Below are 15601 nucleotides of genomic sequence, written 5' to 3'. Positions count from 1 at the left end.
TACCCTTTCCTCTGGATGTACTTGCCACTACACCTTAAAAATATACTTAATGTTGAAAATAATTCAGTCTTGGCAGATGCCAGAAAATTCTGTAGATTATTTACATGTTATAACATTATAAAATGCTTTACATTTGGTTTTTGCCAGCATGTATAACTAATTCAGTTTTAAAAAATTTAGTTTTAAAAATAGAAGCACATGACATAAAAATGATTTAGAAAAGAATTATTGATGTTGCCACATACTGGCTATCTCTAAAAGTAAAGTAAAACAAGTCTGTTACATAGATTTTATAGGGAAAATGCTTCAACCCACTACTGATGTGGCAGGACTAAGTTCTCCAATGAGAACGTGTTCTGAGACTCTTCCAGGTCATCTCAGTGTATGGAAGGTTTATCCCAGCCGTTTATTTTTAATGCAGGCAACTATCTCTGTTCAATAGTTTCCCAAGTTATCGGCATCAAAGCCATATTTGAAGATCAACTCTAATTCTTTCAGCTATACTAGGCTCTATCAGAAAATAAAAATTAAACGTAATTAAATTTAAAACTATCTCCACACCCATAAAGTGGAGAATCCACAGGGACAATCAAGGATTTAAGTAATAAATATATGTCATTTAACCCTCTTAGTGGCTGCTTCTAACCATCCTCTTTAACTAAAAACTCTTTGAAAAGAAAATTAATTCTATAAAAATAAGCATATTACAGAAAATGTTATTTAAAACTAATATAATTTATATAAAAACTATAGAGTCTGAAAAACTGTGCTCAATTAAAATAAAATACTGCAGGTTTTCAGATTCTGCACAACTCGTTTGTTCATCAAATATTTACTGAGTACTTATTCTCTGCTGAGCACTGAGGAGTACAAAGAGGAATAAAACAGTTGTTACACATAAGGAACGCACACGATAAAGAGAGGAACAGACTACTAAAGAAGCACCAGAAAAGAACATCGAACCCAGCCTGTGTTAGTCAAGCAAGACTTTCTAGGGTGGGTGGTGCCTGGCTGCCTTTTACAGGGTGCTTGAGGATGTATTATGGGAAAATTCAGAAAGTCGCATTGCAAGCAAAGGGAACAGTGGGAACAAAGGGAGGGAAGTGAGAAACAGTGTATTGTCCTCAGAAAATTTCAAGCACTTCTTGTTGCTCAGGTATAAGATTTTGAGGCGGGAAGTTAAAAAAGATAAAGCTGGAGAGGTAAGTGGGGATGAAGTTATCAAGGAAACCCTTAGATTCCCTATGGAGAGCTTACTCTCAGCCTATAGGCAATGAGAGCAATAAAAGTTAGGCTTGGGAGTGACATATCAGCTTATCCTTTTAGGAAGAATTCTCTGGCGGCTGTGGGGAGAGAAGGTTTAGATAGCGCAAGCAAGAAGAAAGGAGGAGGCTTCTGGTGGATGTCTGTGGTTATAGTCCAGGTGAGCAGCCATCAGGCTACAGCCTTGACTGCTGTGCTGGTAATAGTTAGGATAATGCAGCTTCAGGAAACATCCAGGAGAGAGAAATGATTGATTAGATGTAGGGATGAAGAAGGGATTTAAAAACAACCCTAAGGTTTCCCAGTGCTGGAGATGCAGTGAGAGGTGGTGGCCCTGAGTTTTTAAGCACAAGAGGAAGAAGAAATAGGATGGGTAAATCTCAGATCACCAAGCAACCAAGGGTTTTTGAATTATTAATTTCATGGATGACATGACTTACGTGGAAGCAAGAAATGCCAAATTGAGTACAGAAATGCTGTTTAAAGATAAAAACATCAGAAAGTAGAAAACTAAGAGGTCAGAGGGAATTGTGTAACCAAAGCCCGGTCTTCCTAGTTTTATCATATAAGCAAATTAGACGATAAAAAACATAGCACTGAAATATAATTACTCTACACTGTTGAAGTCCTTTATATTGGAGGCAAAGTTGCTTCTTGCTTATCACTGGAAATGAGTTCACGGCCTTGCAAATTGGAACTCTGAGTCCATTTTTCTAGACATGATTACAGAAGTTGTCCTGGTCTTTTAATGGCTCTGGGACTTTGGGCACAGATTTCATTATGCTTTCCCTGTAAAAAGTCTCAGCTACGGTAGACAGGATGAGCAAAGAGCTAGTGACACAAAGCATTCAGAACTCTCTGGGAACACTAGACATTTTAATTTGGCCATGAAGAAAGACAAAAAGCTGAAAAGTCCCTTTTGGAGTATGTTAAAGAGGGCCTTGAAAATCCAGCTGAGGGGTTTATACTTACTTGGTGGACGAGTGAAGGTTTTTAGCTAAAGAATTTGGGCATTGGAACTTTATTTTTCAAAGATTAGCTATGAAGTTGTATTGATTGCGGTTGTATTGTATTAATTGATTGCAGCGGGAAAGTCAGAGAGTGAGGAGATAACGTAGAAGATTACTATAACAGTTTACCTTTCCATATACATAGAGGACTGTACATATAAAACTAATACCTAGATTTTACTTAATATGCAGCCAAAGGTGCTAAAGAGACAATTTACAGGTAGAAAAAATAGAGATTAAAAAATACAGTATGCAAAGATACACAACCTCACTAGCAGTTAAAGAAATGTGAAATAAAATGAATTTAAGTTAGAGTATACAACTCATAATTTAAATATATACAGCACTATTAGCAGGAATATGAAAAGCCCACTTAGACACTGCCAGTATCAGTGTAAACTAATTCAATCTTTCCAGAAAGCAAGTTAGCAACAATAATAGTGTTTTTGTATTTGTATCCAGTATTTCTAGTCTGAAAAGAAACACTCAAATAGAATAACTTCTCCCAAAGAAAAAATATATTTGCACTGGAATATTTTCAGTGGTACATCCATGAAACTAAAAACTGGAAAGCAATTTAAATGTCTACTATTTAAACAATGGTATATTGTACTATGCTTAACAGTCATTTAGAATGACAAATATGTGAGTCTACAAATTCATTTGACATTGAAAAAACATTTATTGAGTGCCTACTACATGCCAGACAGAATTAGGTATGTGTGCTAAGGATACATTAAAGAACAAACATATAAAAATCTCCACTCTGATTGAAGTTAACTCTGGTGGCAAATATATGGAATATATATGCAGAAAAATGGTAATCAAAATTGCAGAAAACATCAAAATATGCACAGGGGTTATAATGCTATATAATATATATGCATCGACTTAACATTTTATTTAGAAACAATCATGTTTAATGTTCATTTGATTATTTTTAATAACATAAATTAATTGATTTAAATGTTAAAATGTTGAAATGCCAAAAATGCTTTCTAGTCTAACTGGGAACATCCAACAACTCATTTCAGTAATTATCTAGAATTATTCATTATTATTGTTTTTACTCATTTATTCTAACATTAAATTAGTGACTGCTTCTATTCTAATGGAGGAGCCAGGCAAGTTAAAGGTCATCGGTACAGTGTAATGCATGCCATAATAGGGAGAAAGAAAGGGGACGTTAACCTCGGATGCCTAATTCATCAAGGGAGATGAGCAATAAGTTGACATATCAGGACACAGAGAAGCATGCACTGCAGCAGCCAGTGCACAAAGAGAAGAAGCATGAGCTGCGCTAGAGGAGCTTACAGTCTCATAGGACAATGATCCATGTCTGCACTTGATCTAAATGGGCTCATATTTAAAATAAAAGCATTGTCAAAAAACTAAAGTGTTTTGACAGTGTGTCCTTTTCTGTTATTTCAGATTCTTCCTGAAGCCAGTGGGTTTTGAGATACATCCATCGGTAAAATACTTGTCACAGGCATTGTTTGGTGAGTCTGACATTTGAACATGGCAAGCATCGCCCTCCGAAACCTACGATAAAAAAAGGAAAATTTGGCATTAACTCATAATGATTTGTAACTTCTAAAGCATTTTCAAGTATGGCTAAGATGCCACTACTGCCAATTTACATCTCTGGATAAATTTCTGCCTCCAACTTAACATCTCCTGTTGAGAACCTTTATAAATATATAAAGTATATGGTAGAGTTAAAACCCATTTTGCACTATTGATTCTATAGATTTCCTGTTGAGAAACTTTATAAATACATAAGGTATATTGTACAGTTAAAGGCCAATTTTGCATCATTGATTCTATAGATTGAAGACATCTAATAAAAGTAAATAATTGTATGTATTTAAAAGGATGCTACCAATGTCAAGTGCCATGAGTTGTTTATTTGAACTAACAATGTGTGTTTCATCCATCTGTTCTTCCCAGCAAGAATTTTCCAAAAGAACTACCAGCAGATTCTGAATTTAAAATGTGTTCATCATTCTTCTTATGTGGTCTGTTTGGTCTGTAAAATTTTATGTTTCTTCACATACCTGTAACTAAAGCTGCTTTTCCAAACATTGTCATTCCAGGATAAAATTACCTGACCTCAGCTGGTGCGGTGGCGCACGCCTGTAATCCCAGCACTTTGGGAGGCCGAGACGGGTGGATCACAAGGTCAGGAGTTCAAGACGAGTCTGGCCAAGATGGTGAAACCCCATCTCTACTAAAACTACAAAAATTATCCGGGCGTGGTGGTGGGCAACTGTAATCCCAGCTACTCTGGAGGCTGAGGCAGGGAATTGCTTGAACCCAGAGGCGGAGGTTGCAGTGAGCTGAGATCGCACCACTGCACTCCAGCCTGAATAGAGACTCCGTCTAAACTTCATTGAGGAGGCAGGAAGGGAACATTTTGCTGAGAAACCCAAAAAAGTGAGGAGGTAAGAATTCTCTAGAATCCAGATACCTTTTATGTTGGGACTAAACTTTTCCCTTGCATTTGAATGATATGTCTTATTTCTTGTAAATATACATCTATGCTACCCACCAAGTGAGCCCAACGTTGCCCTGTCCATTTTCCAGTAATAAAATCACTCTTTTCTTTGGAAACCACTATTCCATGTATTTGGGGTGGGAGTAACCATTCGAACTAAGCTGACCACTGACATCCCAGGGGCTTTTCTACCAGAGAGCCATGTGAGATGCAGTTGGTATTTGGGGATGCTTAGCTGGTAGAACTTGGGTCTTGGGTTGCCCACAGTCATCTCTGCCACTGTGTGGGAAGAGTCTGTCACAAATCTGGAGCTCTGGGCATTTAAGGGTCTAGATGCTGCTCCAGTCACATGAGGCAAATGACCTTTATGCTAGATTGAAGTGGGTTTCTGTCACTTCACTCCCAAGAAATCTTAACATTCTTTTTATATCAGTTTTATTTTGTATTGCAAGCATTTCAGACATTACTTACTTTTTATTAGCAACCACGTAAATGCAGGGGTTATAGAATGTAGAGGATTTTGCAAACAGTGGAGCTGTGATGGCCATGGGAGGAGGAATCTTCTTTGGGTCACCAAAAGAAGCCCATAAGCACACGATGGAATAAGGGGACCATGCCACCAGAAACATGCAGATCATGATCACAGACATCTGAAAAGAAATAGATATGCACCAAGCCCAATATCTAAAATATTTAAATATTAATATATCTAAAGTAGGGTAAAAAGCTATCTAGGTTGGAATTTGAATATGTTTATATTGTTGATGATATAAAGGAAATAGCTGAGTTTTTCTGCCTTTGATGTTGTTTGTTCAAGTGCCTGAAGTCGCCTATGATAATAAGACCTTGTGAAATGGGTATATCAAGAATATATAACATTGCTTTTAAGAATGGTACACACACATAAAAGAATGCCCTCTTTCTGTATGCTAGGGAAGAGTACAAAAGCTGACTTTGATGAAAGACAGATAAAAACCCACCCCACCCCACTTCACATCATTATGCTATGAACTGCTGGCATGGCTATTATTATTATTATCACCATCAATATTATTTGTTCTTACTGGGATTATCTGCTAAACTAAAAAAAGTAACTTTCTAACTTTCTAAACTCAATTTGGAAACAAATACAATCCTATCTTGAGCTCAGTGAATTCTAACACAGGCCATTTCTACTGGATATATATTATACACAATGCAGATAATTTTGTAAAGGAGATCTCTTGCATCTTGTTTAAATGGAAAAATTATACTTTTATATTTCTTCCCTAGGTTTCCTGCTAAAATTATGGAACAGAGGTTAAAGAAGACAAAAAACCCATAAGGACAGAGAATCAGAGATTAGACAATACATATTTTTAAATAGAAACAATGACCATTGGACAAGTGGCAAATTATGTAAGGAACATGAGAACAATTTTATAAATAAGTAAATAAATAAATGCTAAAAAGAGCCAACTATGAGGGAAAACCAGATACACATCACCATGCTACAGAGCTATGGAAATTCTAGTAACAAAGGATACCAGAAAACTCTGGATGTGGGGGTGCACATGGAGCTCAAAATAGAACTGGTTGAAATCTACAAAGTTGCCGGGCACAGTGGCTCAGGCCTGTAATCCCAGCACTTTGGGAGGCCGAGGCGGGCGGATCACAAGGTCAGGAGATTGAGACCATCCTGGGTAACACAGTGAAACCCCATCTCTACTAAAAAAAAAAAAAAAAAATTAGCCAGGCTTGGTGGCGGGCGCCTGTAGTCCCAGCTACTCGGGAGGCTGAGGCAGGAGAATGGCGTGAACCCGGGAGGCGGAGCTTGCAGTGAGCGGAGATTGCCTCACTGTACTCCAGCCTGGGCCATAGAGCGAGACTCCGTCTCAAAAAAAAAAAAAAGAAATAAAGTAGTTAGACGTCCAAATCTTTCTTCCTGTCCACTCAGTCTACCCAGTAACTTCCCCCTCCTCTCCCTGGAAGACTTTCAGAGCTCAGTATTTAAAAAAAAAAAGAAGGCGGCTAATTTGGGAAACTCAGGACACAGGGACACCAGGTTCAGCTAAGCACTTCAGTACTGTGTTGTAAAGAGGTATATATGTGCTGCCCTCTCCCTGTGAAAAAACTTGGAGATAGACTTGTACCTCCCACCTAGGAACATGAAAGGAATTCTGCCCAGAATAAAATACCTAGAGATACAGTTACCTGGACAGTTAGAAATTCCCCCCAATCTCCATTCCATCATTTTAACAGGCTATCAGGAGGGAGCAACATGAAAAAGACAATTTTTCCATTTAAGCAAGATACAAAAGAGCTCCTTTACAAAATTATCTGCGTCATGTATAATACACATCCAGCAGTAATTGCCTGTGCTAGAATTCACTGAGCTCAAGATAGGATTGTATTTGTTTCCAGGTTGAGTTTGGAAGTTAGAAAAAAAAATTTTTTTTTGACTAGCAGATAATCACAGTGAGAGCAAATAATAATAATGATGATGATGGTCATAATAATAACTACAGAGACAATTAGAAATTCCCCCAAAAGAAACATCTCACTAATAAGCATATCCATGCTTACAATTAACATTTTTAATGCATCACTCTTAAGTATGAAGGAACAATCATTGACCACCAGACCTTAAGAAAACTTTTACATTGACAGGCAAAGAAAAAAAAAAAAAAAAACAGTGCAAGAACTCAGAGGAAACAAAAATATGTGGTAAACAGAAGGAAATATAAATATATACATAATATCACAGAAATAACAGAAGATATACATCCATAAAACAAGGAGAGAATAGAGTATAAAATAGCTGTTTTATCAACAAAAATGGTTTTTAACTCTAGAAGAGAACCCAGGCAATACCATTCAGGACATAGGCACAGGCAAAGATTTCATGATGAAGATGCCAAAAGCAATTGCAACAGAAGCAAAAATTGACAAATAGGATCTAATTAAACTAAAGAGCTTCTGCACAGCAAAAGAAACTATAAACAGAGTAAACAGACAGCCTACAGAATGGGAGAAAATGTTTGCAATCTGTGCATCTGACAAAGGTCTAATAGCTAGCATCTACAATGAACTTAAACAAATTTATAAGAAAAAAACAAGCAACCCCATTACAAAGTGGGCAAGGGACATGAACAGGCATTTCTCAACAGAAGACATACATGCAGCCAACAAACATGAAAAAAAAAAGCTCATCACTGATCATTAGAGAAATGCAAATCAAAACCACAATGAGTTACCATCTCATAACAGTCAGAATGACTATTAATAAAAAGTCAAAAAATAACAGATGCTGGTGAGATTGTGAAAAAAAACACTTTTACACTCTTGGTGGGAGTATAACTTAGTTCAATCATTGTGGAAGATTGTGTGTGGCAATTCCTCAAAGACCTAGGGACAGAAATACCATTTGTCCCAGCAATTCTTTTACTGAGTATATACCCAAAGGAATATAAATCATTCTATTATAAAGACACATGCAGATGTGTGTTTATTGCAGCACTATTCAAAATAGCAATCATGGACATGACATGGAATTAACCTAAATTCTCATCAATGGTAGATTGGATAAAGAAAATGTGGTACAATGCAGCCATAAAAAGGAATGAGATCATGTCCTTTGCAGGGACATCAATGGAGCTGGAGGCCATTATCAAACTAATGCAGGAACAGAAAACCAAATACCATATATTGTCACTTATAAGTGGGAGCTAAATGATGAGAACACATGGACACATGGCGGAAGCAATGCACACTGGGGCCTGTCAGAGCGTAGAGGGTGGGAGGAGGGAGAGGATCAGGAAGAACAGCTAATGGATGGATGGGCTTAATACCTGGATGATCTGGGCAGCAAACCACCATGGCACACATTTACCTATGTAACAAACCTACACATCCTGCACATGTACCCCTGAACTTAAAATAAAAGTTGGAATTATTTTTAATGGTTTTTACCCTATCTGTAAAAGTGAGAGTAGAATGTTAAAAATGTAATAGAAAGGTTGTATGATATTATCAGGTTGGGATCGGGGGAGGTGAATCAGGTGAATTATATAAGTGCAGGGTCAGATCCTGTATTTCTTTAAAATTTCTATTTTGTTCAACATAATTTTTACATTTTTTTAAGTACTAGATTAAGCCACTTTTTTTTATTAATGAGTTTTTTGGAGCTTGCTTGAATTTTGCACCCAGGGGTTGGCCTTCGCTATCCTCACCCTTATCCTAGACCTAGATATGGTTGAGCAAATCTCCCAGAAAGTAGAAACAAAAAGAAACAAACAACCACCACAAAAGAGACAAACAAAAATAGACAATATAGGAGAGAAAATTTAAGAAAATTAGAAGATAAATCTAGCAAATTAAATATCTAAATAAAAGGAAAGAGAAGAGAAAGGAAAGAAAAGAGAAAAAACCAGAGGGACTGGAATCATCAGAGAAATCATAAGAGAAATCTCCTAGAAGAGCAAGATGGGAGTCTCCACACTGAAAGAACTCACCAAGTACCCAGTGCTGGATAAATACTCATACTAAGGTGCATCAGTATACATTTTCAGAAAACTAGAGACATAGAGAAGATCCTATAAGCTTCCAGAGAGAACCCACAGATCATCACAGAGCATCAACCACCAGAATGCCATCAGCCTTTGTAGCAGCAATACTGGAAGCTAGGAGACGCAGAGTGATACCTTCAAAACTCTTTGAATATTACTTTTGCACCTAGAATTCTAGACCAGGCAAACAGTCAGTCAATATGATAGTAAAATTAAGACATTTTCAGTCATGCAAAGTCTTAAAAATATTACCTCTCCCATAACTTCAGGAATTAATTGAAGAATGTGCTCCACCAAATCAGAGGAAATAAACTAAGAACAAGAAGGGAAAAAAAAGGAAGACAAGCATTCCAGAAAACAGGGGATTTGACCCTGGAAGGAGATGAAAGCATCCTGAGCTGATGATGAAGGGAGACCTGGAGATGTTGGCTTTCTGAGCAGCGGTCCTCAGGAGCAATCAGTTCAAAGCAGAGCAAGAGGCCCCAGGGAACCAGGAGGATGGCTCCAAGAAGAGGATAAGGTTCATCACATCTGTGGTGTGTTTAAACATACTGACAGCAGCAAAAGAGCCTCTTTATCTAACCAAATATTGTTAACATTATACTGACAGATAAGGAGGGAGAAAGGTATGGAGGAGGAGTTGGGCAGGTGGGTGGTATAAGAGAATAAATCCTCATCATCCACAGTAGGAAATCAAGAGATGATGGCCAAAAATATATCCAAAAGAGCAAACAGCATATGATTCAGAAATAAGAAGACAAGTGGCCAGGCGCAGTGGCTCACACCTGTAATCCCAGCACTTTGCGAGGCCAAGGTGGGCGGATCACCTGAGGTCAGGAGTTCAAGACCAGCCTGGCCAACATGGTAAAACACCATCTCTACTAAAAATACAAAAAATTTAGCTGGGCATGGCGGTGGGCGTCTGTAATCCCAGGTACTCGGGAGGCTGAGGCAGGAGAATCACTCAAACCCGGGAGGCAGAGGTTGCAGTGAGTTGAGATCGTGCCATTGAACTCCAGCCTAGACAATAAGAATGAAACTCCGTTTCAAAAAAATAAAAAATAAGGAGGCAAACACAGAAGAAAGATCTGGGAAGTGAGAGATGGAGATGAGGGAGAGAAGACTGCGGTGGTTCCAGGGACTCTTTCAACTATGAGTGGGTAAAAGCTCCATGACAACAATTTTTCAAGGATTTTGACCTCTTACCTTTGTTACATCTATCTGATCTGACCAGTCTCTGTTGAGGGACTCAGTGCAGTCACTGGTAGCGTGATGTTTAATGGATAGTGTGACATGGTAATAGCAGTAAAACATCACTGTCAAGGGCACAATAAAATTTATCGCAATAACCGTCATGGTGTAAGACACAAAAGATCTGAAAATAAGAAAAGGCAATCATGATGGCTCATTTAATGTCCTAAGCGGGGAAAGGGGAAAGAGGAGATAATTATTAAAAATAATATTGGTAGTCACTGTATTGTTAAATAGTTTAAGAGGTGTATTTGACTTTTAGTTCATTTAGGCTAGAAATTGGCAAACTATGGACTGTAGGCCTATTCCAGCCTATCACTCATCTTTGTAAATAAAGTTTTATTGGAAAACAGCCATGTGCCCTCATTTACATGCTGGCTATGGCTGCTTTTACAGGATGATGACAGAGTTGAAGAGCTGTGATAGAGACATCTGGCCTATAAAGTCTAAAGTATTTACTTTTAATTGCTTTCAAGACAGAATCTTGCTCGGTCACCCAGGCTGGAGTGCAGTGGTGCAATCATGTCTCACTGTAGCCTTGAACTCCCCAGCTCAAGTCAATCTCCATTTTAGCCTACCAAGTACCTGAGACCACAGGCATGTACCACCACAGCCAGCTAAATTTCCACCCCCACCTTTTTTTTTTTTTTGTAGAGACAGAGTCTCAATATGTTGCCCAGGCTGGTCTCAAATTCCTGGGCGGAAGTGATCTTCCTGCCCCAACCTCACAAACTGCTGGGATTACAGGCATGAACCACTGTGCCCAGCCTTTACTTTTTGAATCTGCAGAAAAAAATTTAGATTTAGATCTGGTTTGAGATTTAGAAATTTTCTGTTCATTTTTAAGTCATCCTTCATTTCCTTTAATGAACTAAATTATCCTCTTGTTCCTGGAAAATATATAGAAGCCTCACTAACTAGCAGGTAAATCTTTGCAGTGACTGTACTTTTGCTATGCAGTTCTCAGAATGTGCTTGGACACCAGACCATCTTGAAAAGACAGCAAGGAGGCAGCCTGGGCTTTTGCCAGAGCCGCACACTCTATCTAGCTTCACTAACTCTTTTCCTGCTCATGATCCTACCTTTGAGATGTGCAAATATTGGAAGGGTGATTGGTACCCTGCGTTGCTGCTTTAAGAGAGAACACAGAGGAGGGAGGAAGGAATGGGGTAAAGGAGACACAGTGAGATGGATGACCTTTACTTGCAAACAAGCATAAGTCACTTTTCTCAATTCCGACTTTTGCTAGAATCACATTATCACTACCGAGGAAGCACTTTGCCACCTTCTGTATGAGGAACACATGTTCTGAGCTTAAATTTGAAGGGGTGAGAAAATGTCTACACTAGAAGCATTTAATTATAAAGTGTAAACTTCTCTCTTACCTATCATTTTTCCTCCAGTTTATGGTACAAGTAGCACCAGTAGGATCTGGGGCATAACTAGCCCACCCTATGATAGGCATCAAAGCCCAAAACAGACCATTGATCCAGGCTCCCAGAATCATGCCAATGTAAGTGTTGGTGGTCATTCTTCTCCCTATTATCAAGCATAGGAAATAATAGCAGCACTTGCCATTAATGGGACTCACTTTTTTAAACTTGCTTGATTCATAAGTGTTATCAAGTAGATTCTCTACAGAGCACTTTGGTGGGCCTCAGGAGCCAAAACATGCATGCAATGCCAAATAAAAGTAACAAATATGTTCTCCCTTTTTACCAAGCCTATCTACATAAGTTCACATTCTGGAAAAAAAATGACATTTAAGCTGAAACCTAAATGAGAAAAGAATCAGTCAGAGGATAAGCAGGAAGAGTAGCTTTCCAGACCTAGCAAAACAGTGGATACGAAGACCTCACTTTGGGCTTGGTCCATACCTCAAAGTATGAATGACCTTATGAAATTTGGATTTTATTCTAAGTACAATAGGAAGCCATTGAAACATTTGAACAATTATTGCCAGAGAAATAAAACTGACCCTAACTACAAACCATTAGGTTTATATTTTAGCGTATATATTAGTGGCCATTAGTCAAGAAATGGATTCATTAAGAAAGCTGAGAAAAGCGTTGTACCTATGTCAGGAAGGCAGATGGTCAGGTATCGGTCCACGGCCACGACAGTGAGTAATCCAATGCTTGCCATTCCAAAAAAAATATTCAATCCAGCATAAACCTGAAAACCAAAATTGAAAATACTCTACCATTCTAAACACCCTCCCAAGAATCATTTAGGTTTTTGTACCATTGTTAGAATATATCTCAAATATACTAAATGTTTTTTTACTACTTTAAAAGACATCTTCATTGTCAAATTATAACTAGTTTAATAAAAACTTATGGAAAGTATTTTATAATTTCATTAACTAAAATGAACTTTTTTTCAAAATTTTAAGACTTACAGTGAAATTTCTTTACAACACTCTATGAACAGAGTGCAGAACAACCACAAACCAGCAAAAGACTAGTATTCAGAAGATGGGCAATTCAACAGGAGGAAAAGACAAACTCAACAGAAAAATGGCCAGAATGAATGGGGTATGCACAAAAGCCCACTGGCGTTTGAATGTTTATAACATAACACATGCAACCACAATAAATATTCAAAGCAATGCTGATTATAAGACGGCATTTCACACTCTTGAAAATGAAAATTTAAAAGTCTGACAATCCCAAGTATTAAGGAAAATGTGGAGTAATAGATGTTCTCATAATTTGAATAACTATTTTGGACAGCAATTTGGCTACTTCTGATAAAGTTGAAGATGAACATTCTCTACAACTTAAACCATTCCACTCCTAGGCAATGTGTCTAAAGAAACTCATGTATTGCAGAAGGAGACGTATATAAGAACATTTATTGAAGCCTTCTCTGTGATAGAAAAAAAATGGGAACAAATGTCCAATAAGAGTAAAATGAAAAAGTACATTGGGCTATCTATGTTCATAAAATGGAATATTGTATAGCAGTCAAAATGAATGACTTACAGCCATATCCATCAACATGGATAAACCTCAAAAACATAATATAGAACAATGAAAGGAAATCACATAATGCAAACAATGTTATATCATTTACACAAAACCTAAAGTATTCAGACAGTATCTGGTTTATGTGCAAATATATAAGATAGGAAAACATTCATGAGAGGAATAAGATTGAGGATGGTATGCAATGGCCTTCATCATTATCTGTATAGTTTTATGTCTTTAAAAAGGAAAACAATCTGAAGCACAGATTGAGGAACAGTAAGACTTAACAAAACTGGTTGGTACTTACGTGGATATTAAGTATTCACTACTACTTTCATTTAATTCTCTATAGTTTTTAGCTTATGATAGTAAACCGCTAAAAGAATTAGGCCAAAAGTAATATTTCCCTACTATCTTAAAGCAAATTAATATTAACTCATTTCCTTTTTAGTAAAAAATAACAAATACATTTAGTAACAATTCTCAAGGAGGACTTTCTATAGGAAAAAAATTCAACAACATGGTGACTTAACTATCTTCCATATTACGATTAAATCACTATTGTTTCAGATGAAAGCAGGGTATTTCTTTTTCAATTTGCAATATGCACATTTTTATTTGAATATGCAAATCAGCACTCTTCTTTAGTTGAATGCTAGTTGTTTTGTTTGTTTCTTCCTTTGGGTTGGGAGAATTTTGAAAATATAACAATGGTTGGTGGTTTTATTTCTCTTATTAAACAATATATTCCTAGTCACTTCTGAAGTTCTTTTCTGTAAAAGCGCTGTGTCTATTATCCTACAATATCTTTTTCGATTTAAACTCTTGGGATTCTTTTTAGACATTTAAATTTACATTTCTTTGATCTATTTGTTTTGCTTTCATTCCAATGATCTCCAATACCTGACAGCCTGCATATCCAAATTTCCAACTTCCATACAGATCTGAGGCAGCAGACATGGGATAGCCAATGCTACTGACCCCTATATCAGTAACAGCCAGGTTAATAATAATTGCATTTGTGGGTGTCCGAAGTTCCTTGTACTTAATGAAGATGCCCAGAACTATTATGTTGCTGAGAATACTTATCATACCTGAGAACACACACAAAAATATGATGCAGTTTGTTTAATTTGAATGTTTCAAAGTAGACTCAAAATTAAATATTTAAGCCCCTTTAAAAACATAACAGATCTATTTTAGTTCATTTATTTGAAGAGCTCCTGCTGTTCTTAAAACTGTAACATCTTCACATCCCTTCTGTGAAATAGAAATGAGAAAATTAAAACACAAAGAATCTGCCAATTGCACAAGGCAGCACTGAAGGCTGGTTTTAATGTCATCACTACTGAGTGAACTGTCCTTGAAACTCCTTCACTGGCTTTCATACCATTCCTGCTGATTTTGGGGACAAATATATGATGGACCATACCCTCTTTTTGACAGCTTAACTTCCTCCTCTTCCTTCCTGGGGCCTGGGACTCTTCTTTTTCCATAGTTGCCTTTCTCAAGCTTCAATTATCATTCTATCCTCACAGCACTTTTGTCACTATTTTCAGCCATGACACAAGCTCCAGTTCCACATTATTTTTCATTCAACTCATTGTCATTTACTAAGCATCTACCATATGTAAGATTATATGACTATTCCAGTATTTCTTGAAACTCAACATATCCAAATTCTTCATTCCAACACACACACAGAGACACACACAGACACACACACACACACAAGCACACCCCTACCCCAATAGAAGAATGCATACTACAAGACTTGTCTATCTAGAGAGGAAGTTGAGCCAGCTTTTTGGTCCATAGAGAAGCCTCACAGCTGATACCACCTTAATTTAGTTTCTGACTCTTTGCTTGCAGGTCCAGAACCTCAGTGTTGTCAGTGCCCCAGACTGGTTGCATTGAGGTAGACGGATAACTAAACTTATTAACCAGAATGCCACTGTATTATTTTACACTGAGAAATACTGCTGAGTGTACTGGATGTGCATGTTTAACATCCCCTACATGCTGTAAAGGGCATAAGCCAGATATGGGCTGTACTAGATC

The 15601-nt window shown here is 37.4% G+C and overlaps 1 protein-coding gene and 1 long non-coding RNA gene across 2 annotated transcripts in view; one reads left to right on the top strand and one right to left on the bottom strand.

Annotated features, from left to right (window-relative positions):
* LOC103236108 (uncharacterized) overlaps positions 1-15601 on the top strand; it is a 70826-nt gene that overhangs the window by 51564 nt on the left and 3661 nt on the right. The window contains exons 3-4 of the long non-coding RNA XR_498061.3: positions 3705-3772; positions 4370-4717. This is a non-coding gene — a long non-coding RNA (uncharacterized lncRNA). The remainder of the gene's footprint in view (positions 1-3704; positions 3773-4369; positions 4718-15601) is intronic.
* Positions 2936-15601, bottom strand: part of RRH (retinal pigment epithelium-derived rhodopsin homolog) — a 19958-nt gene continuing 7292 nt past the window's right edge. The window contains exons 2-7 of the mRNA XM_007999533.3: positions 14444-14634; positions 12644-12743; positions 11954-12107; positions 10524-10692; positions 5242-5420; positions 2936-3815 (exon numbers count right to left, since the gene is read on the bottom strand). Of these exons, the coding sequence (XP_007997724.2) occupies positions 3701-3815; positions 5242-5420; positions 10524-10692; positions 11954-12107; positions 12644-12743; positions 14444-14634 (908 nt within the window). The 3' untranslated portion in view covers positions 2936-3700. The remainder of the gene's footprint in view (positions 3816-5241; positions 5421-10523; positions 10693-11953; positions 12108-12643; positions 12744-14443; positions 14635-15601) is intronic.

Source organism: Chlorocebus sabaeus, chromosome 7 (assembly GCF_047675955.1).
Source record: "Chlorocebus sabaeus isolate Y175 chromosome 7, mChlSab1.0.hap1, whole genome shotgun sequence".
Classification (NCBI taxonomy): Eukaryota; Metazoa; Chordata; class Mammalia; order Primates; family Cercopithecidae; genus Chlorocebus; species Chlorocebus sabaeus.
The sequence above is the reverse complement of the archived record's forward strand: the minus strand, read 5'-3'. Positions and strand labels throughout refer to the sequence as shown.